General features: G+C 42.1%; 1 protein-coding gene across 4 annotated transcripts in view; it reads left to right on the forward strand.

Annotated features, from left to right (window-relative positions):
- The window catches only part of LOC102940223 (mediator of RNA polymerase II transcription subunit 1), a 29515-nt gene extending 7556 nt beyond the window's left edge, over positions 1–21959 (forward strand). For 2 of the 4 annotated variants that reach the window (XM_037891547.2, XM_043540563.1), the window contains exons 7-17: positions 1103–1174; positions 1250–1324; positions 9112–9182; positions 10114–10179; positions 10984–11089; positions 12351–12475; positions 12979–13091; positions 16636–16822; positions 17207–17302; positions 17814–17922; positions 21540–21959. In XM_037891547.2, coding sequence (XP_037747475.2) covers positions 1103–1174; positions 1250–1324; positions 9112–9182; positions 10114–10179; positions 10984–11089; positions 12351–12475; positions 12979–13091; positions 16636–16822; positions 17207–17302; positions 17814–17922; positions 21540–21783 — 1264 coding nt within the window. In that variant the 3' untranslated portion in view covers positions 21784–21959. The remainder of the gene's footprint in view (positions 1–1102; positions 1175–1249; positions 1325–9111; positions 9183–10113; positions 10180–10983; positions 11090–12350; positions 12476–12978; positions 13092–16635; positions 16823–17206; positions 17303–17813; positions 17923–21539) is intronic. The other 2 variants (XM_043540561.1, XM_043540562.1) reach the window with 2 other exon arrangements.
- Positions 21960–25687: the final 3728 nt, after the last annotated feature.

Consider the following 25687-nt stretch of genomic DNA (forward strand, 5'->3'; position numbering starts at 1 on the left):
CATCTTAAACATTATTTGTCTCAGACTGAACGATTAACATTTTTAATTTCATACATATATCTAGTTGAGTTCAGAACTTTCTTTTTCTCTCTCTCTCTCACTCATTCACCTTTGGTAATAGTACCTTTATAAAGTGCATCAAATGTTTTGCTCCCAAATTATGATCTTAAAAGATGTGTAGTTACAATATGTAGTGATAAGGGGAAAAGTACATTAAACCACCCCGCTAGAGTATACAATTCAATCTAACTCCATCTCAGATATTCATTTACTTTATGGTCTTTAATTGGCAAATGGTGGACCCTATTGTAAATGTTATAAAAATGGAGAAGTATTATTACATCTTTTACATTTGTGGGCCTCAAAACACTGGTGAAATAAGATTAATATATGTGCCTGTGAAGTACGGAAGTATTGCTATCTCCATGTTTTAGATGGGAAAACTGAGGCAGAGATAAATTAAATGGTTTGCTTAAGTTTCTGGTTGGAGAAAGAATTTGGTCTGGTGGTGAAGTCAGGAGATTGAGTCATATTCCTGGCCCTAACGCTAACTTGTGTATCCTCGGGTAAATTGAAACACAACTTGCCCGATCCCATTTACCTCTGTGTTTCAATTTACTCATCCAGACTGTTTAAAACTTTGTCTATTTCACAGGGGTGTTATGAGATCTAGTGTGAATAGAAAACCTGGAGATGTTTTGATGAAATAAGTATCTGTGGGGTTCATTGTATTATGGGGGAGTGTTAGTGCACAACTAACTGTATTGAAACGTCAAGAAGTGCTGTTTCTAGCTGATAAATTACCTCTCCAGCTGTCAGATACGTATACCGTGTGTGTTGATTGCTTTCATTGATGCATACTTAAGTAATGTCAGATTTAATTGCATTGCTTTGTGCCTTAGTCAAGACTTCACATTTCCTGATATATTCTTAAAAAAAAATACATTCTTAACAACGTTGTGAGATGCCAAATACTATAACCAGGTTAACATCACTGTTTCTATGCATCATATGAAATATTTCCACCTCACTGTATAAAGCTGTATGGTGTGTTTCATTCTTCTTTGGTATTTTGGCTGTAATAATTGTTCTTTATTGTTAGGATGAAGAATTATGATGCCTTTGGAAAGATTCTAGAAGGCCTGTTAAATCTGTATCAGATTCCAGGAAATAGGTTGTATCTCTTAAATACAATTATCATTTATTTGTCAATTATTTAATTTTTAATAATCCGTATTCTCTTTTCTAGTGACATGAAAGCTAAGGTATATCTCGCCTTGCAATCTTTGGAAAAAGATCTCTATTCAATGTCCCTTCTGTACAGGTAATCTTGAGTACATAATGCCTTTTGGTTCATATTTTTTTGCAAAATGAAATTATTAAATTGGTATAATAGAATTGCTCACAGCTGTATACATGGATATTGGGTTTTCTCCCAATGGGAAGCTAGAAATCTTTGCCATGGTGTCAACTGCTCTTGGTGCAGTCTTTCTAGGGGTCCCAGCTTTCTCCTACTGGTCCCCTTCAATTCACCTATAATTAGACCAGTCCATACATTTTATAACCTAAACTGAGTCTACCAACCCTTAACATCCAGGTTCCCAGGTCTTCCAGTCTTCTTTTGTCTCCTTGTCTGTTTCTTAGAGGCAGCCTGGCATGGTGCTGTTGCCCCTCTGCTATCCCAGGCCTTTCTGCCTCCCTTGTCCTTTCACAGAACCATAGAAGATTAGGATTGGAAGAGACCTCAAGAGGTCATCTAGTCCAACCCCCTGCTCAAAGCAGGACCAACCCCAACTAAATCATCCCAGGCAAGGCTTTGTCAAGCTGGGCCTTAAAAACCTCTAAGGAACAAACTCATACACCCCTCCTCTGCCCCAACCCCCTGCATGCAATTTCCCCACCCAGATGTGGCCATCGGGCCAAAAAGTTTGCCCACCCCTACTGTAAGGCATGAATCTTATTCACCAATGGGCAGATTTGTCCTCCGCCAACCATGTGTCCTAGATAATGGGCTTCCCGTTTTCCTATCAAGCATTTAGCGTGGTTAGTCATTAACTTAGCTTCCCTCAGGGATTGGAGAATGGAAGCTACCTTATTCAGATGGGAATCCCAATTCTTGCTATAAATGACTGTCATTCAAGTACACTACCACATCAAATGTTGAAAAGTAGCTGCTGCCCCATGTAACCTGGAGGGTATTGTCCTAAAATGAAATAGGCCGAGCAGCATAGAAAAAGCTGTCTTCTCCTGAGAGTCTGGCCTTAAGGGGATCTGCTAGTACTCCTTCATCAAATCCAGAGTGGTAATATACTAGGCTTCTCCCAACCAGTATAAGAGTTCATCTACCCATGGCATGAGGTAGGCATCAGATTCTGGAACTGCATTCCCCTCTCTGAAGTCTATACAGAAATGCAGTGAGCTGACTGGCTTTAGAATCAGCACAATAGGATTCCTCCAGTCACTTTGGGATTCCTCTGTTACCCCAAGTTCTAAAATGGTCCTGAACTCTTTCTTGATGATTCCCCTCAATTTGTTGGGGACTGGTGAGAGCCCTTTCTGTATTACTTTAACAAGTTCTATATTAATGTGATGGTGGGCCATGGATGTCTTTGTGGGGTGGTGCTGAGAATACGTTTGGAAAAGCGGCCACCAGTTGGAATGCCTGTTCCTTTTGCTTCAGGTTTAGGTTCTCTCTGAGGGGCACTGAGCTTTCTTTTAGGCAGACATTAATTTAGGATACCAATTCTGGTTCCTCAGCATGATGAACAGGTTTTCCCTGGCTCTCCAGGGCTTCATCAAATTTACATGGTAAACTTGTTCCTTTTTTTTTTTTTTTCTTTTCCCTGGTAGTTTGACTAAATGATCCGCAGTTCCTACCTTCTTTACCACCTCATAAGGACCTTGCCACTTGGCCATTAGCTTTGATTCAGGCTTGGAAGAAGTAGTAGAACTATGTTGCCCATCTGGGAGGCATGCATTCGTGCCCCTTTCTTATAATGTTGTTCCTACGCTTCTCTGCGGTTTTCTCTAGCCTGTGCTCCCATAGCCTCCAATCTGTCCCATAACTTTAAGACGGGGTCAGCAACCTTTCAGAAGTGGTGTGCTGAGTCTTCATTTATTCACTCTAATTCAAGGTTTTGCATGCCAGTAATACATTTTAACGTTTTTAGAAGGTCTCTTTCTATAAGTCTATAATATATAACTAAACTATTGTTGTGTGTAAAGTAAATAAGGTTATAAAAATGTTTAAGAAGTTTCATTTAAAATTAAATTAAAACGCAGAGCCCCCCGAACCTGTGGCCAGGACCCAGGCAGTGTGAGTGCCACTGAAAATCAGCTCGCATGCCGCAGGTTGCCTACCCCTGCTTTAAGACATAATTGTACTATGTGTTCAGCTCTTGGAACCTGGCTTTTCCATGTTTCCCATACCAGGTCTCGTATGCCTCTTGCCCAGATAGCAGTTTGCGTGGTGATGCTTGAGATATTTCCCTGATGGTAGAGAATAGGGTCAAGAGTAGTCGGTCCCAATGTCGAGTGCCTGGATAATGAATTTATTGAGCATTCTCCTGAGCATCTGATTAAATCTCTCCTCTAGGCCATCCATCTGCAGATGGTACACAGATGAGCATAATGCTTTGACTTTCAGTAGTTCCCAGACCTCTCTCATCAGCCAGGATGTGAAATTTGTTCCCTGGTCTGTCAGGATCTCCTTGGGAATCTCTACCCGTGTGAAGACCTTCAACAACTCATTAGTGATAGTCTTGGCATTCGTATACTGGAGCGGCATGGCATAGTCCACAATAACAAGTATATGTTGGTGTCCAAAGTGGCCCTTCTGTAGGGGATCTATAAGCAGAGCTAGTGCTAGGCATAAGTAGATTAAGCAATTGCTTAGGGCCCCAAGCATCTTAAGGGGGCCCGCTGAACTTGCATGTTTTAGTATTGTGTGTGTTGGAGGGGGGGGGGGCAAACATATTCCTGCTTAGGGTCCCCAATAGACTAGCAGGGGCTCTGCCTATAAGATCAATTCCTACTCATTCAAATGAGATCTCCACCAAAGGAAGGGATACTAGTAGAGCCTGCTGGACTCAATCTGTGGCCACTAATTAGCATTTGGGGTATGATGCACAGAAATTCTTGACTTCTTTAAGGACCCCTGGCCAAGAGTATCAGTCCAGGATCCTAGAATGTGTCTTGTCCTTTCCAAGATGCCCTGCACACGGAGTTGTGTGTGTGCTAAATTTAGACACTTGCAATGATATACCTGGGGTATTAGTAGTTGCGTCCATATCTCCTGCACTTGCGTAGACCAGGACAAGCAATACAACAAGTCTGCCTTAAAGGCAAAATAGGGGTATTCCTGTGTCCTCGGGGGATCCACCCTTTCATAGTCTTATCACTGCTACTTGTTGTCCATAGCAGTAACAGGTTATCAAGTCTGTCCTTTGTCTTCTAGCAGCTGGGAGAAGCATCCTCCTTCCAACTTTCACTGGGCCTTTGTTCCTGTGTAGGCTGGGGACGAGAGGCTGGTGGGATGCCTAAAATGGTGGGCCTGCTATCTCAGGGAAATCTTACCCACAGACCCTGAGAGGGCTGCCTGTAACCTATCCTGTCCAGAAACCAGTCAGCTGCCTGTGTTCTCCTGGGGCTTACCCAATAAGGCCATCCTGACTTGTTCATAGTTCTGGGCACTGCATTGTCAAGTACCCAGTATGCTGCCGGGGCATCCCCAATGAGGCGTGGAGCAAGCCGATTGCCCACGGAGCTGGAGGTGATTGAGAGGCCATGGCCACCCTTTCAAAAGTTACCCAGAATGACTCTGGGCCATCGTTTGTTAACATTTTGGAAAGTGTCTAGATTGGAATGGCTCCCTGAAGTATGGGAGACACATTTCCTCTATGGGCGGAGCCCTGAGTAGCAGCAGCTGGTGCTAGTTCTGCCATCTGTTGCTACAACTGTTGCTGGTGTGGTGCCATCTGTTCGAACCGTTACTGTGTCTGCTGCTGTTGTCCTTGTGAGTCAGCCAGCCATTGCTGGAGCTGATTTATCTCCATAGCTTGTATGAATATAAATATATAACTACTCCTTTTTTTTTTTTTTTTTTTTTTTTTTTTTTAAAGCTTCCTTTTTCTGCAGGGACAGTTGAGGTCAATCCCCAATTCTGGTACCACATTGTCGACTGCCGTTGGTGCAGTCTCTCTAAGGGTTCAAGGTTTCTCTTAACTGGTCCCCTTCAATTTGCCTCCCATTAGATCTGTCCATAAATTAACTTAAATTGAGTCTGTCAGCCCTTAAACTCCAGGCTTGCAGTTGTCTCTTGTCTCCTTTGTCCAGTTTCTTAGAGGCAGCCTGGTGTGAGACTGTTGCTCCTCTGCTATCTCAGAACTTTCTGCCTCCTTTTTCCTCTCTGTTCTTGTGAAGCACTGGAATGGGTTACCTTGGGGGGAGGTGGAATCTCCTTCCTTAGAAGTTTTCAAGGTCAGGCTTGACAAAGCCCTGGCTGGGATGATTTAGTTGGGGATTGGCCCTGCTTTGAGCAGGGGGTTAGACTACTAGATGACCTCCTGAGGTCCCTTCCAACCTCGATATTCTATGATTCTTTTATAGCTGGGCTTGTTTTTCACCTGTGGGTTCATGCCTTGGCAACTGTGCAGGGGTATGGACATCCTGATTGCCTGTAAACAGGGAAGACTCTTCTCCCCTCTGCCTATGCACAGTATGGGGTTTGTAAAATATATTACAAATAGGCATTCTGAAATGAAGACAGACATATGGCCAGATTCTCAGCTGGTTTAAGCTCCACTGATTTTGAAAACAAAGTGATTTATGCCAGCTTAATATGTTGCTCAGTGTTTAGTGAAATGGGGTTACAAATTTATTCATATTAAAATTGTACTGTTCTCACAGATAGGTACCCTTACAGTCCAAATGCATAACTTGTCTGTTTATCCAGTTCTTAGACTTGCATGTCTGAGAGACAAGGTGGGTGAGGTAATATCTTTTATTGGACCAACTTGATTAAATTGGTCCAATAAAAGATATTACCTCATCTACCTGGTCTCTCTAATATCCTTGGACCAACAAAGCTCCAACACCACTGCACGTCTAAGATAGACTTGGCTATGCCATGAATTATAATCTTCCTTATCATTGTGCTTGGTAAACTGTCCCTTCCTATAGGTGTAGTTCCCAGTTTGGGGCCAGCAGTAGGGCTTTTTATTTTTTGGTGGGGGCCACCTGGCTGCAGTGTCTGAATTTTGGGGGCAGGGTGCAAGGAGGTGTCCTAAGTAAAAATGCCTTAAGTGTGAGAGTCTCTGTGGGAATCGGGAGTTGTGGTTATAAGTTTCAAGATAAGGAAAGATAGGTTAAAACTTCCACAATGTCTAAACTTCCACTGTGACTAAACTAAGCTAGAGAAAGGAAAATAAGCTAGAGCAGTAGTTCTCAACCAGGTGTATGTTTACCCCTGTGGCTACTTAAAGGTCTTCCGGGGGTACTCAACTCCTCTAGATCAATGTTTCTCGACCTGGGGCTTGCAGCCCCAAGGGTGGTCATGGGATAGGTTTAGGGAGGTCACAAATGCAGGGCTGGCATGAAGAGGTGACAAGCACGGTAACTGCCCAGGGCCCCACGCCACAGAGACCCCCTGCGAAGCTAAGTTACATGCTTCAGCCTCAGGTGGCAGGGCTTCAGCTTCACTGCCAGGTGGCAGGGCTTGGGCTCCAGCCCTGGGGCGGCAGGCCTTATGCTTCAGGTAAGGCTCACATGTGAACTACAGGTTCAAGTATCATACTGAAATGTAAGTACAATATTTATATTCCCATTGATTTATTTTATAATTGTATGGTAAAAATGAAAAAGTAAGCAATTTTTCAGGAATAGTGTGCTGTGTAGCTTTTGGGGGCCTCACAGTCTATCCAAGCTCTAGCAATGAGATTGGAGGTGGCTAAGGAAAAACTTGCCACCAGACCAGTTTACACCCTCGAAATTTGTTGAACAAATTCCCCCTTTTCCAGAAGCATGTGTGTGCGTGACGGACAGGGATAGAGAGGGTGGTGCCTGTGACACTAAGCACCCCTGTAATCACACCCTAAACACTATCGTAATAATCTTTGTACAAAATATGCCTTGAAGAGAATCATTTGAAAACTAATAACTCACAGGGCAATAATATCATGGCAAAATATATGTAGCAACATTATATGTACAGTTATGAAATCCACTGTACACAGGTGCCGACTTCCCCAGTTCCTGGGGGGTGCTCAAGCCCCACGCCGCCCCAGGTCCTGCTCCCTCCCCCCCGCCATCTCCTGAATGCCACTGAACAGCTGATTGTGGAAGGCAGGAGGCGCTGGGAGGGAGGTGGAGGAGCTGATCTGTGGGGCTGCTCGTAGGTGTGGCACACCCATGGAGTCGGCACCTATTTCCCTATATGATGTTATTAGCACATGTTCAAAACCACACAGCCCTGCCTAGGCAGAAGTTGTTAAATAGGTCTATCCTAAACAAAGGAATGTGTGTTTACTTCAATTTACATATAAGTAATAAACAGGGTCCTCCAGAAAGCATGGGGAGTAAATGGCAGGAGACCAAGCAAATTTGCATTTTAGTTAGATTAAGTTTTAGACTTTTAGATGCATATTTTCACTTTTATTTGCTGGTAACTATTTCTAACTTTATCTCTTACACTTGAATTCACTTAAAATCCTATCTTCTTTTGTTAAACACGTTTCATTTTTTTTTAATACAAACCAATCCAGTGCTGTGTTTCAACTGAACTGTTCAGTAATCCAAGTTAAAGTGGCAGATCGTTGACTATCAACTCTTTACAGGAGAAACCATTCTTAATACCTAAACTGCCCAAGAGAGGGCTGGATGGTGCAGAAGACATGTTTTTGGGTAAATTCAGTACTGGAAGTGTGTTGGGGTCACCCTGCAAGTAGTAACCAAGGCTGCTGGAAGCCAAAGTGTGACTGGTATGTTGCTGACAGGCCGCTGGACCAGAGCTGCAGCTATACTCAGTCACTCAGGGTGTGACCTGCATGCTAGCAGGCTGTTTGTGAGCAACCCAGGTTGGGAGCTACAAGAGCAAAGCATTGTGAGGCACCCAAGATTTCAGGGCAGGTGGTGATACAACTCCTCATTGGTCTGGATTGCACCCCAGAATGTGACTGAGCCTCCTTTCTGGGAGCCCTGAAAATTGAAGAGACTGTTCTGGAGACTTGTCTACTTGACTAGCTTCATCAAACAAGGCCCTGCTGTAATGTGAGAACATACAATTAGACTATTTTTGCATAGTGTTTCCTTATTAAGAACAGTCATTTCTTTTTGAGCTAACATGCTATGTCCTCACTAGTCACAAATCTGTCAGCAAATATCCTGAGCAGTTAACTATGAATTGATGAGTAAGCTATTTGTATGGCTGGGTAGATCTTTCAGCTTGTTACCATTTTGCAGCTCATTATTAAATACTTGCACTGTACATGAGCTGAAGTTAGGGAGGGATAACTCAGTGGTTTGAACATTGGCTTGCTAAACCCAGGGTTGTGAGTTCAATCCTTAAGGGGGCCATTTAGGGATCTGGGGCAAAAATTGGGGATTGGTCCTGCTTTGAGCAGGGGGTTGGACTAGATGACCTCCTGAGGTCCCTTCCAACCCTGGTATTCTATGATTCTAAGTGTGTGAGTCTTACTTGAGTACCGGTTTATCGAAGTCACTTATACTTCCTCCCACCTTGCCCTTGCAGTACTGTGTCTGTCATTCCAGTACTTTCATCACCCCCCTCCCCACCCCTTTAGAGCCAGGGGTGTACAAAACCAAAACGTGTAGGCTTGCTGCATATTTAAAATTTGACAAAGGAGCAGAGTGGGCCCCAGCTGAAGCTGGAAATACAAGTGTTAAGACCATGCATGATGCCACTAAGAGACGCAGGGCAGTGGTGAGTTGACTGAGAGAATTTCTGAAAACTACCATAGAACTGCACAAAACCTAAAGCCAAGGCAATCAAAAGAGAAGAGAGAATATTTAATGGAGTGAAATGGCTTTATATTGATTTAAATAGCACTGTCTCTCTAGAACCACTGATCTGTGTGTATTTTGTAAAAAAATTAGAACACAAGATGTAAACAGAGTTACGGAAGTACTTCATGGAAAAGCAGGACACCTTGTGCCAAGAACTGGAGGTAATTTTTTTGCTTATATTTAAAAAAACAAACCCCAACTTGGGTAAACAGTGTGCCCACAGCAAAGATCCTTCAGTACTGAGCTGCATCATTAGCTATATTTATTATTTGTTTTGAAGTAATGCTTAATGGGGGTTCTGTATTCCTGGGCACTGTACATTTACAGTAATGAAAAGATGCTCTGGGGACCATATAGCTAGCATATTCCAGCAGCCTGATATCATACCAGCTTAAAAACAGTGTTGCTAATTTTCTGATGTCATGTAGGGAATTGTGGGAGTAACTATGAGACTCACCATAGTTGCAACAGTGATACTGTTGCTTGCCTAAAAAGGGGACTAACTTGAATTGATGGGTTTTAACACCTTGTTCTAGATCATCATAGATTTTAGTCAACAGGGGCCTTGGGCTTTAACTGTCAGAATTCAGACATTTGCATAAAATGTATTGTGAATACATGTTTTTGCTATGCTGAGCTATTGCTCAGCTCCATATGAAAGTCCCTTGTCTATGTATTATTGCTTTCTTTCCTCCCCCAAGCAGATGAGTCAATTTTTAAGAAACTTTATTTGTGTATTCAGTTGGATGTTCTTTCCAAATTCTAACATTCAAATATTCGTATTAAGAAGAGATTAAAATATTGCTAAATTCAATTGCTAAATTTTCAAGTCTGAATATGAGGCTCTGTAACAATTGAAGTATAATAGACCTTTCAAAATATTAAATTGATTCTATACATTTTCTCATTGAGATTTTAGCAGTAAAATATAATTCAACACTATAATGACTTGAACATTACTTACAAATATAAGTTTTTTGAGGGTGTATTTTTACATTTGCACCCAGTTCTCTCAAGGATTTTTTTTTAACTGCCAGCTCAAAATTGATGATGATTTGTAGTAAGCAACTGTAATTTTTAATTCTACTTCAGGGACCCCTATGAACATTGAATATTATCTATCTCCCTATCAAGTTCTGGAAGAAGAGCTGAATCCTGGTAAAAATGGATAAACAGTAAAAATTTAAAATAGCTTATTTTTTTAACTGGACTTTAGTTGTTACAGTTGTAGTCTGAAAAGAATCAAGTATAGTTAAAGGGTGAACTCGCACAATGATGTAACTATCTTTCTACAATATGAGTTCCCTTTTGACCAGAAGATTGCTAAATGAAATTGGAAACAATTTAGGGCATAGATTCTACTTCTTGTAAAAGTTTCACTACATCCAAGTTCATATGTAAAAAGGTTCCTTGTAAGTTGAACAATTATAGAAATACCATTCTAGGCATTGGTTCTTATGATTGGCACTAAGGTGGGAACAAATTAACTTGTAAACTGCTTCTTTAGCAGAGTCCAGAAAGATGCATATAGTTCGCGGCAAACAGAGCCCTGTGATGCACTTATTTAGTGCAGGGACATGATCATTCAGGAAACTGGAGACTTTGTCACTTCTAGGTTGCTGGTACTAATAAAGACGAGCATGGGAGCAACCAAAAGTCATTCAGTAACCTGTGTGAAATGGAACTGGTGGTCTTTTGGTCCTTAGTGAAGAGATGTTCATGTCACAAAAGAGCATCAGCGATGATGGTCAAATTGGCATCTTTGGCAATCTGGGTTAAGGCAATCTTTGGCTAGGTGATGGAGATCTTGCGTTGTAGCTGTCTAGGTTGTGCCTGCACAATAGATGACCTGAAATACACCAGGCCTTCTAGTCTGGCATCTTTCACCAGCACTGTGTTCATCTATATTTTCATAAGGGAAAAAAATGCACTGACTCATATCTGTCTTCTCTCTTCCTTCAGGCTCCCAAGTATGTGGAATAAAAGTATTTGTAACTGTTGGAAGTTCAAACACAACACACAAACTTCCCATTTCTCCGTTAATTGTGGATTCTCAGGCAGGAGATGGGTGAGATTCAAAGGCACGATTGACATTTCTGAACATAAAAATGGACTTTCAAATCATTGACATTAAACCCTGACATCATTTGTATTGATCCTATGATCATATAATAGAGATGCAAACCCACTATTAGACAAGAGCAACACTATTGTATTGACGGCATTATCCGTCTTTGGAGTACTCTGCATAATCAGATGACTGTTTTCCCAAAAGAGTTTAAAATTATGTCCAAGTTCATATTAACTGTATGAATTCCATGGGATCATAGATCTTAAGATCAGAAAGGATCAATGAGATGACTTTGTCTGACCTCCTTTACAACATAGACCATAGAACTTCATCCAGTAACTCCTGCATCAAGCCCCTAACTTTAGATTTAATTAGGGTATATAAATTAAGTGTATTGTAATTAAATTGTGTAATATTTTAAACTGTTTGCATGACCATTCCTAGGACAGGTTTCAGAGTAGCAGCTGTGTTAGTCTGTATTCGCAAAAAGAAAAGGAGTATTTGTGGCACCTTAGAGACTAACCAATTTATTTGAGCATAAGCTTTCGTGAGCTACAGCTCGCTTCATCGGATGCATTCAGTGGAAAATACAGTGGGGAGATTTTTATACACCCCCCACTGTTCCTCAGACGTTCTTGTCAACTGCTGGAAATGGCCCACCTTGATTATCACTACAAAAGGTTTCCCCCCCACCCCCCCGCGTGCTCTCCTGCTGGTAATAGCTCATCTTAAGTGATCACTCTCGTTACAGTGTGTATGGTAACACCCATTGTTTCATGTTCTCTATGTATATAAATCTCCCCACTGTATTTTCCACTGAATGCATCCTTTGACGTGAGCTGTAGCTCACAAAAGTTTATGCTCAAATAAATTTGTTAGTCTCTAAAGTGCCACAAGTACTCCTTTTCTCATTCCTAGGACAGCATCATTTAATCTGACTGTCTGAACAGGTAATACAAGGGGTAGGCTTGAGGGGAAACTCCCCTCACCCCCTACTGAAAATGAACCGCAGAGCACCAATTTACAGCAAGAATCCTTGTATACTGCTCTGCCTGGTTTTTTTGGCTCACCTTCCTTCTCTGTCAATCTTCATATAGACTTTGCTTTATGACATCTAGTCTATACTTGCATTTTCCAGAGGGAGATTTTTCTTGAGATGGGAAGAGTATCATCTATACCATTTTACCCGGACACTAGGAGTCCTTGTCACACCAGTGTCGTCTTTAACAAGCTTGCCTTTCTACCCTTTCTTTCCCAGCAACCCTGTTTTTTTACCACTGACTGATGAACTCAGCATGGATTTGTCAGCTTGCTTTTTCTTGACGTTTCATCAGCCTTTTCCTATGTCTTCATCCAATATTCAAGAGATACAGAAGTTTACAGGCATGTTTAATTATCTGTAAGATTAAATATTTTTGAGTATTCTACATAGCTTTTCCTTTTTACCTCCCTCATGCTAATTTTGCAGGAGATGTCCAGATTTTCTACCTTCTCTGTGAAAGGAATACTAATCAGAGAATTTTCTATTGGCTCAGATGTGATTATCACATTATTAATGTGATAATCACGTAAATGTGACCTGACATTGGATAAAAATATGCAGAGGGGCAAGTATAGAAATGACAATATAAGGAGGATGGATAGTCTTGTGAATAAGGCACTGGACTGGGACATGAGAAATCAGGATTTAATATGAAGCTATGATAGACTTCCTGTGTGATCATGGTCAAGTTTCTGTGCCTCAATTCCCAGTCTGTAAAATGGGGGTATATACGTCCCTATGTTCTTTATGATGACTCCGTAAAAATGGAATGAACATTTTCCATGTCTCATGAATAATTACAAATTAATCCAGAAATACTAATTTAAAAATTATCTGGCTTTAGGAGTTCTGATTGATGGACTGAAGGTAGCTTCTCTTCATGCATTGATTGTTCAATTTACCCTTAATGATGAGTACAAGGAAGATCTGTCCATGAATAATTCTTGCTTCTTTGTGGTATGTATGTTCTGACTTTTGATACATGCAAGTCATTTTGCTCTTATTCTTTGTCTGCATTTATGTGGCTAAGTAAACACTTTTTGTCTGTCAGTAAGCAATGCCAATATTCAGGAATCCTGACATAACTGAATGTCCGTCAGGGAGTATATTATTCCAGTTTTTTTTACCTCTGTCAACCTGCTTACTTTTAAACAATTTAAGGCAATTTAACACCTTCATAAAGGTGACAAAGGAGACACTGTTTTGTGTATAGTAACTGGAGTCATGTCAATTGTATGTGGTGATAAAGCATTTAGCCTAACTACATTTATCTCCCACTTTCCTTCTAATTTCTTCAAAAGCAGAATTTGTCAGTGACTAGTCTCAAATCTGACATCCTCCAGTATATCCAAGATGCTTCCCAGCTAGATTTTCATTTTAAAATAGATCCTGTCACTCCATTTAAAATCTGATTAAAAATAGAATTCCCTACTGCACAACCATAAGAGTAGTGAATTTACGATTTGTTATAGTCTTTATTACAATGAATGGGAGAAAGAAGAGTGTAAAATATTAGTCACCCCTTCAGTTAATTTGATTTATACATAAATTTAACTGATTTCTTTTTGAAATGTTTTTTTCTGAGTTTTGTTTTTTGGTACATAGTGGTTAAAATAATAGTTTCAGAGGTTTCAGAGTGGTAGCCGTGTTAGTCTGTGTCAGCAAAAACAACGAGGACTCCTTGTGGCACCTAGTTTGTATTATGTTAGCTCCTAGACTGAGGCTCTTTTGCATATTTACAAACTACTTGAAAATAACCTTAAACATAAATGATAAAGACTGCCCAGATTTAGTACTGGTGTAAGATGTTGGCAGGACAGCCCTGGTAGGTGAAAGCCTCTTTATCTACGGAGCTGTGGCAGGGGTAATTTCCCACATCATCCGCTTTGCTAGCATGCCTTAATTCTGAAAGGGGGAGAAGAGGGCACTTCCTCTACAGATAACAGGGGTATCTACATGGCCCATGTAGTTCTTGGTCGCCGCAATATGGCGGTTGTGCACGGCAATGGTGGGTGAGTTTACAGTGTGATAGCTGCAACTGAGATCCACCAAAGGCCTCCTCTTTAGAGGCCACTACATATCCATTAGCTGGAAATAACTTTAATCTCTCTGCTGGATATGGGTGAGAGACTCTGTATCTTATTAGCAATGCCCTAAGGCATCCAGTTTCCTACCAAGTGCTTATGTTGCACCTTCAAGAATGAAGACTTTCTTTCTAGAAAAATAAGCTTATTAAATTAAGTGCTGACCTTTTTGGAGCTTACACAGGGAGGGTCTTCCCCTCTCTCTCTGGACACAGGGTAAAAGATTCTACACCTGACCCTGCTCAATTGCTCCTTAATATGCACTCAATTAAGTGCACTGCCCTGCTCTTAAAGCAGCAGCTCCCATTTGACCAAGACAGAAACAGTAAGGTTATGTCTACACAGCAAATGAAGGTGTGATTGTAGTTTGGGTAATAATAGTGAAGACACGGCAGCATGGACTTCAGTGTCAAATAACAACCCAAGTAGGTGTCTAGGGTCTCCAGAGGGCTTGTGCTAAGGTGGGCTAAGATGCCGCTTCTTTACTACCACTGTTACTTATGCTAGTGTGGATTTTCTTACGCTCGCTACAATCATACTTTCATTTGCTACACAAATATGCTCTAAAATTACATTAAAACAAATATCACATCTAAATAAACTTCCAAATACGTTTTGGAACATAAAATTGCTTCAACAATTATTCCAGAGTCTTCACACTAAAAAGGTCAGATCACCTTTTTCTCCTCAAATGAGTCACTAGATGGGTTTGAACCCGCACCCTTTATATCGGCCCATGAACTTCTTCTAATTTTACTATAGGAGCAATCAGTGGCAGAAACAAGTTATTTGGTAGTTGGACCACCCCAAGGTGGTAGATGCAATACATGATCTGCCAGTCAGTTACACGACTGTTTGAGAGACAGTATGGAACACTGGCATGACTGGGGCCCTAGTGGGGGCCAGCTATGGTCACTCAATTAGGGTGAACTGCAAAGAATGGGGCAGACAATCCTCATAAAGCTGGTGGCTATTCCAATACTTAGATTTACCAAGCCAGCATAAAACAGCTTCTTTATTACCTTCCTGGTAACTCAGAAGTCCAAACAACACAGTTCCCTTAAAGTGATCCAGCCTCAGGTTTCCCTCCAGGTCAAATATGATGATCATTTCTGTAAATCTTATTTCATCATATAAAAGAAAAGGTTCTACCAATGCCAAAGGATCGGACACATGACCTCCCAGGTTATTGAATATTCTAGATCTTACCCAAATACACACTACAGCCAATTCTTACTAACTAAATTAAACTTTTATTAAACAAGAGAGAGAGTATGGTTAAAAGATCAATATACATACAGACATGAGTTCAATTCATCTAGGTGCAGATTCATAGCAGAGATGATGAGCTTTGTAGTTGCAAAGAGTTCTTTTAGAAATAGTTCATAGGTTATCGTCCAATGTCCAAGTATCATATTCAGGATGTACCAGCATAACTGGGACCTGAGTCTTCCCCTGATGAAGCCTGAGCAGATTTGAGATGACAGAATCGGGACCCAAGGATCTTTTATACAGTTTCATGTCTTTTGACAAGTTGGAGTTCAAAAGGTAATTAGCATGACTTTGAAGGAAATCCATCACCGGTACTTGGCTATAGAATTAACATAAGGCAATTTGTTTGTTCCTCCACCATTCACAGATTATTTGCTATACATTTCAAAAAGAGATGAATACAGAGCTATCCTGTGTTTACAATTCATTTAAATGCTAGGATTTTCTTTTGATCTCTGAATTATCAGAATACAGCGTAGATAGGGACTGTTGATTCCATTGTCGGCCCTACTCATATATACATAAATACACAAAAACACAAACATCTCCCCACATGTCTTTTGAGGGTTATTTATTTTGCAGGATCTTTCACCCTTTCTAGCCATGCGTCAGAACTGGTTATCAGGATTCCTGACTCTGGGGAAAGTGTGCTAAAGAGATAGCACAGCTAAGCACATTCCTTCTGAAAGGCAGTATGGGAAAGTGAATGAGATTAGGGTCTGTCAGGTGAGAGCACTCTGTTCATGGCTCGGCCTGAAATGTCCTCTCTTTCTGTTATTTTACCTGTATAATGACTGACTGATACTAGGTTCTCCTAAATTAAAGGTAAAAGGCTGTTAATTTCTCTCTGACTTTCACTGCCCTTACAAGAACAACTGAGACTAGAACTCATGGTCTCTTGGCGTGAAGCTCAGTGCAGATTATCCTGTGTTAAAAGATATTTTGCAGGAGAGGGGCTTGGTCTCAGTTGACTCAGTTTCTGAGTGATATTTTCCAGGTGCAGCCAGGGATTTCAGATTTGACAAATGTGTGCCCCACAAAAGACTTTTTTGGTGCCAGATCCGTTGTAACATTCTGGTATCAGGACTAGCCATCTTGTCTTTCCAAGTTTCCATTCCTCACAAAAATAAGTTTTTCTTCGTCAGTCTCTTCCAGATTGCCCGAAGCATGGTTATTTCATAAATAAGGGCACAGAGAAATCAGGAGCCCTTGTCAGTAAAATTCCATTTACCCATCCAAAGTGTGTGCCTGCTATAATTGAGATCCTTCGGCATCAAGTGACATATAACACTCTTATTGGCAGCTGTGTCTCTGAGAACACTACAAACGAAGGTAAATTGTATGTTACGAAGTACAGCATGTTTCTCTGTAATAGTCTACTGATTGGTTTTGTATTTGTATTTGTATTTTGTAAGTTGGACGTCCCCACCACAGCAGGTGCATTTTCCAAATCCACTGTTATTTACAAATTGTTTGAAATGACTGAACTTTTTATTGGCATTCTTAATTTTTGTGTAGGGCTCTGTAGGCTAATTATTTTCAAGTAGCACACCCATGTTTGACCCAATATTTAGTTTCCAGAGGCACGAACTGAACTGCAGAGTGACCATAATTAGATTCTGAGATGTCAGTGTTTTGAAGGGCTAATGTATAATTCACTTAAATGGGGCTAAGCTTAAATAAACCAAGTTATTAAATAAAGTTACTGCCTTACAGATTGCTCAGAGCTGCTTTATTTTGAAGTGTCTCCACAAAAGGGCACTAGCTTTTCCATCTCATTCCAGCATCCTATGGGAGAGAGCTTAGCCTGTGGTAAGTGTGGAATATTCAACACTGCTATTTCTTTGTATCACGTTTACAAATATCTTTGTTCTGTCAGGACATGGGTTTCAATTGTAAATGTGCACAGTGTACTGTGAATCTCCTAAATCTTCCTAAGATTTACTCTTCTGCATGTTTATGTATATAAATAAACTGGAAATGCTTTGTTAAGGTTGCCCAGCTCAAAACAAAGAGTCAGGAAATGTAAAAGAATTAAGGCCCTGGTTCTGGAATGCATTGAACATGGGTAGACAGACTCCCATACCCCCCTGGAGCTCCACTGAAATAAGTGAGATTGGGGCTTATAGTTCCTACAGCAATAGTATTTGAGCAATATGAGCACATTCTGTTTATTATGGTAAATATAACCATTAATATTAAATGTTACATGTCTTAATTTCCATACTTGGATCAAAGGGAAATGTTCAGGGGTTGTAAATAATATTGCTAGACCTTTGTCAACACACACAATTTTGAAATGTCCATATTTTTTCCTATTCAGTGGTAGCTGATGTCTTGAGCTCCAGACAAATCAGATGCAGTCTTCATACAAATCCTCAAGATGTATCTCTAAATTGCTGCAATGACTTTATCACAAGAGTCATGGAGCGGTAAGTGTTCTACTCTAAAATGTTTGGGACCCATATAAATTGTCTATTAATTGTAATAATTTTTATGCATATTCAGAAAAAATGTAAAAACTACCATCCCTATGATCAAATGAACTTGTTGTCTTTTTGCATTTACTAAAGTATATTTTTAGTTCTCAAAGAAAGGTGTCACTTTTTTCTTTGCATATCGTATTTATTCATTTACCTAATTTGAATTAGTGATATGTTAATTTACGCTAGCAGTTCTTGTGTCTGCAACTAAGACTTCTTTACAGTAGGAAGTGGGAAAAAACATTTGGCAAGTTAGACATTTATTTTTATTCTCTTGAAAGGGGCCCAGTGCTAAGCTGTAGATACATCTGCTTAGTCACACAACAGGTACAGCAGAAGTAGCTGCAGTGCAAGTTTTCCCATGCTGTCTTAGCATCATGTGCCTCCTGTTTTCCAGAGGGCACCACCTCTGTGGAGTGAGCAGTTCATTTTCCATGTCTATTCAATTCTTCCCTTCTCTACTGAGATGAAGGATCTAAATTGTGTGGGGCTGCTATGGAATGAACATGCATACACTAAGTGGACTGAGACCACTAATTCATTTCATGTAGGTCAGTAAACAGCTGTCCAATTGGCCATAAGTTTGATGTAGGCTGGACTTGAACCATGAATTTAAGCAACAAGATATGGAAAATTGCTGCTGTAGCTAGAGCATTGTACATTTGGGCTCCTGCTAGTGCTAATTCTGGTTCAGCTGAACTAGTGGTAGAGAAGGTAGAAACCCCCTTTTTTGTAAAAACGGCCCTAATGTGGATAAGAAGTCAGGACTGAGGCTCTGTATTCTTTTAAAACTTCATACAACACATGAGAATGATCTTAAAATCTATAGTTTTCTAATTGTAAGGTGAATGCTGTCAACTTAAGCGCTCATTAAAAGTAAAACCGTAAATCCCAAACTTGGAACTACCTAAGAGTATGTCTACACTATGAAATTAGGTCGATATTATAGAAGTCAATTTTTAGAAATCGATTTTATACAGTTGATTGCCTATGTCCACACTAAGCTCATTAAGTCGGCGGAGCGTGTCCTCACTACTGTGGCTAGCATCGACTTACGGAGCGGTGTACTGTGCGTAGCTTTCCCACAGTCTCCGCCGCCCCTTAGAATTCTGGGTTAAGCTCCCAATGCCTGATGGGGCAAAAACATTGTCGTGGGTGGTTTTGGGTACGTGTCGTCAGTCTCCCCTGCCTCAGTGAAAGCAATGGCAGCCTTTTTTTTTTCGTGCTGACGCCATACTGCTTTCAGCAGATGGTGCAGTAGGACTGCTAACTGTTGTCATCCACCTCTTCCCCTGCAACTCTGCTCTGCCGCTATTGTCTCAATAGCTAATTTCTCCATGCTGTCTGTCATGGGCTCCCGGACACGTGTGATCTTCCTCAGGAAATGTGCGCGGTGATAAACCGTCATCGTCCACCGCTTCCGCTGCAACTCTGCTCTCATGAATCCACCTTACAGGTCCTCTCGTTCTCTATAAATATCTATTCTCGTGGCATCTGTTGTCAGCCACTGCTTCCGCTGCAACTCTGCTCTCCTGCAGACTCCATACCACGGCAAGCATGGAGCCTGCTCAGATCACTGAGGCAGTTATGAGCATTGTAAACACCTCGCGCATTATCCTGCAGTATGTGCAGAACCAGAACCTGCAAAAGCAGGCGAGGAGGCGATGGCAGCACTGTGACGAGAGTGATGAGGACACGGACACAGACTTCTCTCAAAGTATGGGCCCCGGCAATTTGGACATCCTGGTGGCAAAGGGGCAGGCTCATGCTGTGGAATGCCGATTCTGGACCCGTGAAACAAGCACAGACTGGTGGGACCACATAGTGTTGCAGGTCTGGGATGATTCCCAGTGGCTGTGAAACTTTTGCATGCGTTAAGGGCACCTTCATGGAACTTTGTGACTTGCTTTCCCCTGCCCTGAAGCGCAAGAATACCAAAATGAGAGCAGCCCTCACAGTTCAGAAGCAAGTGGCGATAGCCCTGTGGAACCTTGCAACACCAGACAGCTACCGGTCAGTCAGGAATCAGTTTGGAGTGGGCAAATCTACTGTGGGGGCTGCTGTGATCCAAGTAGCCAACGCAATCACTGAGCTGCTGCTATCAAGGGTAGTGACCCTGGGAAATGTGCAGGTCATAGTGGATGGCTTTGCTGCAGTGGGGTTCCCTAACTGTGGTGGGGCGATAGATGGAACGCATATCCCTATCTTGGGACCGGACCACCTTGGCAGCCAGTACGTAAACCGCAAGGGGTACTTTTCGATGGTGCTGCAAGCACTGGTGGATCACCAAGGACGTTTTACCGACATCAACGTGGGATGGCCGGGAAAGGTACATGACGCTCGCATCTTCAGGAACTCTGGTCTGTTTGAACAGCTGACCAGACCAGAAAATAACGGTTGGGGATGTTGAAATGCCTATAGTTATCCTTGGGGACCCAGCCTACCCCTTAATGCCATGGCTCATGAAGCCGTACGCAGGCACCCTGGCCAGTAGTAAGGAGCTGTTCAACTATAGGCTGAGCAAATGCAGAATGGTGGTAAAATGTGCATTTGGACGTTTAAAAGCACTCTGGTGCAATTTACTGACTCGGTAAGACCTCAGCGAAACCAATATTCCCATTGTTATTGCTGCTTGCTGTGTGCTCCGCAATATCTGAGAGTAAGGGGGAGACGTTTATGGCGGGGTGGGAGGTTGAGGCAAATCTCCTGGCCACTGATTACGTGCAGCCAGACACCAGGGTGATTAGAAGAGCACAGCAGGGCGCGGTGCGCATCAGAGAAGCTTTGAAAACCAGTTTCATGACCGACCATGCTACGGTGTGACAGTTCTGTTTTTTTCTCCTTGATGAAAACCCACCCCCTTGGTTCACTCCACTTCCCTGCAAGCCAATCGCCCTCCTCGCTTTGATCACCGCTTGCAGAGGCAATAAAGTCATTGTTTCAAAATCATGCATTCTTTATTTAATTCATCACACAAATAGGGGGATATCTGCCAAGGTAGCCTAGGAGAGGTGGAAGAGGAGGGAGGCACGGGGTGGGGTAGGGGAGGAAGGAAGGACGGACAAGACCACACTGCACTTCAAAACTTATTAAATGCCAGCCTTTTGTTGCTTGGACAGTCCTCTGGGATGGAGTGGTTGGGTGTCCAAAGTGGGGGGGCCCCCCCCATGCCTGCGTTCTTGGGCGTCTGTGTAAGGAGGCTATGAAACTTGGGGAGGAGGGCGGGCGGTTACACAGAGGCTGCAGCGGCAGTCTGTGCTCCTGCAGCTCCACCAGATGCCGGAACATATCAGTTTGATCCCCCAGTAGCCTCAGCATTGCATCCTGCCACCTCTCATCTTGCTCGTCCCTCCCGTCCTCGTGTTCATTTTCCGCTTTCCTGGACTCTGCCATTGTTGGCCTCCATGCATTCTTTCAGTGCGGGAGGACTGCATGAGCTCAGAGAACATCTCATCACGAGTGCTTTTTAAAAAAAAAAAAACAAAAACAAAAAAAAAAAAACAGTAGCTGAGACTGAGTGGTTAATGTTGTAGTGAATAATGTTCTCAACTCCTTTTTCCCCTCAGTTGTATGTCTGTCCCTCTCGTCATGAGAGCTATTTTCAAGAATGCTGTCACAATGAAAGTTGATGGTGAAATACAAAATATGGACGTTATCTCTGAGCAAAATCCTGAAGTGACCTGCAAGCAAACTGCATCTTCTAACAGTACTGGAGCAAATCTTTCTGGAGCCAGCATGCAAAATTCTGGTATGGAGGCAAGCAGCTCCACGGCCAGTACTGAGTGTGCGATTTGTGATATATCAGTATAACTAAAGCAAATACTCATCTGATGTTTTCTGTGGTTCCATGTCACTTTTTTGTAGTGTCTTGAGACAATATCTATTGATTGATCAAACAGTAGAGGAGAATTTGGCAAGATCAATACTTATGTCTAGCAGGATTTCCTCTTAGAATTAAATCTTTTCAACCCTGCAGATTGCTAAATGCAAAAAAAGTTAAAATAGTTTAATATAAATGCAAACTTTGAAAAGTGAAATGATCACTACTGTAGCAACCTTACTTTAACCCATAATGCATATATGGGCATGTAGTTTAGGTGGTTGTTTCTTAAATATTTGTAGGTGTACATATAACATGCAATGTAGCCAAGTTATATTGCTGTAACCTTAATGTTTTTTCTTTGTGCGGTTCCATTTATTAAACCATGATGTTGCATTTACATTTTTTTAAAATGTAATGGAAAAATTTGTAAAAGGTAGAAGAGCAAAGGAACTATTGTTTGAAACAGTCTGCTAGTAAGCTATTTTGTGCACAAGTGCAATTTTATGCAAATGAGTTTTGACTTCTTTGCACCATTCCCCACGTTAAATTCACTCAAAAGTGGAACTGTGCAGTAAATGAAAAGCTCCACTCCCCCCCAACCCCTGTATTCGTTTAATGTCCTCTTTCTGCAAAAAGAGTTCTAGATAACAGAGGGAGTTTAGGTAATACAGTTGTGCAATAAAATAATTTTGCAAACAAATGGCTATGTAACCTTTTTAGTTTTAAATTCTGCCCAATGACTTGTCTTCATGGAGGATTAGCCTGATATTAGGCTTGAACACTTAAAATTCAGTTGTTGGAGTGCAAAAATGTTATAGCAGAATTGTGGGTTTTTTTTTGTTAACTACTCTCAAATCCACTGAACGTAGGTGATAAGCAAACCATCCAAATTTGTTTTTGGCCTCTGACTAACCATACTTTCAACCAGATGAAAACTTATGTAGTGGCAACTTAACAGGTATAGATAGTGAGAAGTCCTACTCAGCATTCTTGTCTTGTAGGTGCTAGAATTGATTTATATGGTGAGAAATGTGCATAAGACAGTACTGAACAAATGAATACTGACGTACTAAACAAAACCAGACTTCATGCCCAGAAGAATTTGCAGTCTGCTTAAACAAGAACAATAGAAAGTGACAAATGCAGTGTGTTAGGATAAATAAGGAGACAGCCATAAGAAATGTGGCGGGTTATAGGAGTAGTGTGTAGAAAATTATAGCTGATATGCCTGTGACACACAGACCCCTTGGCAAAGAGTCCCCTGTTCAACTAGTCTCAGACCAGACGAACTTACTACACCAAATATACTGCTTCCAGGGTATTTGTCCATAAACAGTAAAATCTCTATTGAAAGCATGCAACTTATCAATGGTATGAGTACAGTTATATTTATTGCTTAAATATTACATAACTGGAAACAGCTGAAGGAGCAGAAAAGCATTCTTTGAAGCCTGAAAGAGTGTGATCAATCATGTCTCAGTAGATAAGGCAGAGGATGGAGAACAGATATTGTAATTGTATAAGAACCATTTTAGTGGAGGGGCAAGGCCAAGTCTGATTTCAGGGAAACTGATATGCCAGGCAGTAGGAGCATAAAGCACCTTTTGAAGTTTAAAGAGGAAAAAGGATGGCAATTGCATTTAAAAAAAAAAAAATCTCATAGCACACAGTTTTTTAAAAAAATTGAATTACATATTAAAATAAGTTAACAAGGCCTACAATGAGGCTAAAAGTTCCATCCACAAGTGACTCTGGTCCTGTGATAACCTTATTACCTAGCTTCCATTCTGACTTTCCCCTAAGATGTAGAATAAACTTTCATTTTTGTTACCTGGTATAATTTAATGCCTTAAGGATTTGCAACTCTTGTGCAGATTACCTGTCCATCTAATCCAGTCTCTTGTCTGCCACAGAAGGTGATAATGTTGGTGTTTCAAAGGAAGATGAGAACCCTAGATATGGCAAAAAATTTAGTATTCCTCCAATACCCAAAATAAGGATGAGATAGAGGGAAAATAATTCTCCTCACCAATACAAGCAAAACCCACTTCACTCATTTGGCACGGCAGGTACTATTGCCCATATGTTGAATTCGGGGTCAGCTACTGCTGTGCATAACCACATCAAAAGGCACAGTGAGTCTCCACAGCTTCACCCCCATCACTTCCCAAGCAAGCCACAAAATCCCCACCCCTCTATCTCTGCAGAGAGCTGTATTCTGGCTCTGCACTTCACACAGTAGTTGTGCTGCATTTTGAGTACCTCACAGCTATAGCAGAACTCGCCTACATCCTCTGTTGTATGTACAGTGCCAAAGCTGGCTGGCAATTTTTTAAACCCTTAACAATCAGATGCATTGCCACAAGTGGTAAAAATCATCCAAGATTTTCCAACTATATAATTGATATCCAGTGACTCTAAACAGATTTTAAAATGATATTCAAGACAAATGCAGTCTTGCTTAGATCCTCTTGCCTTTGGTAGTTTAAGGAGCTTTCTTGGAAAGTTACACATATGGCAGGCACTGGTTTAGGAAGGAATATGCTCCAGTACACTACAGTTCTACTTTAAATAGAAAAACTGAAGTGAATTGCCCAGTCTTAATAGTTACAGCTTGGTTAAAACAGTGGTGAGGGAAGAGCCTTTTGTGTTTTAACCCCCTGCTTCAGATGAAGTTTCGTCCTTGGTACTGCAACCAGTTTCAGTGAAGTGATGCTCTGAAAGCAGAGCTAACTACACCAGAGATTTGTGATACACAATTTGATGTAATGCAAGACTTTGTTCTATTTTGACCAAATTAAATTGGCAAAACATCACTCAAATATTTAAACAGAAAGGAGCACATACTGCTTATTTCTGTATGTGCAGTTCCCACTTGTTTGAAGGAGCTCTCCACCCAGACTACCTTCTAAACCAGAGGGGGGCAAATTATGGCCCGCAGGCCCCATCCGGCCCACAGGACCCTTCCCTCTGGCCCCCGAGCACCTGCCAGGGAGCGAGTTGGCCAGGCTTGTGGAGGAGCCAGGCCAACTCGCCAGCAGTGCGGTGAGCAGGGTGGAACCTAGCCCCTGGCCCCTCCCCTTCTGCTCCCCTCCCTCCCTGCTGCCCTCACAGTCACAGCTCCCCCAGTGCCTGGGCAGCATGGCTGCAGCTACAGCCAGTCAGCACAGCTCTAGCACCACCAGACCTGGTGCTCCAAGGCGGCACAGTCAGGGGGCATTCCCAGGGATGGGGGAGGAGAGCAAGGAGCATTAGGGGTTGCAGGGGGGCAATCAAGGGGCCTGGGCCCTGCTGCTGGGGACAGGGGCAGAGCAAGCCAGGGCCCCCCCCCTCCACCACCATGAGCATGCTTGGCCCCTGTCCCCAGCAGCTAAGCTCAGACATGGAGCAAGCCCTGCTCGACTGCCAGGGGGAGCAGCCAAATGAGCAGAGGAAACGCACAGGGAAAGGACTGAGTCCCCCTTTCCCACACCCTACAGGTAACATGGGGGAGGGAGAGCAGGGAGGGTTGGATGGGGGCAGGGAGACTCCAGGGGGGGCAGTCAGGGGGTGGGGAGCAAGGGGGATTGGATAGGGGACAGGTATCCCGGGGGGATGGTCAGGGGGCAGAGAGCAGGGGTGTTTGGATAGGATGCAGGAGTCCCTAGGAGCAGTCAGGGGTGGGGAGCAGGGAGGGCTGGATGGGGGTTCCTGGAGGCTGAATGGGGGCAGAGTCCAGGCCACGCCACACTGTTTGGGGAGGCATAGCCTCCCCCCCCAGCCTTCCCTACCTGGCCACCATACAATTTTTGTACCCTAGGGCCAAAACATTTGCCCACCTCTGTTCTAAACCAAATAGCAATGTTTACTTTCATTTTTGGTCCTCTAGGAGCAATTGTTTTCTAGGGATAA

Source organism: Chelonia mydas, chromosome 2 (assembly GCF_015237465.2).
Source record: "Chelonia mydas isolate rCheMyd1 chromosome 2, rCheMyd1.pri.v2, whole genome shotgun sequence".
NCBI lineage: Eukaryota > Metazoa > Chordata > Testudines > Cheloniidae > Chelonia > Chelonia mydas.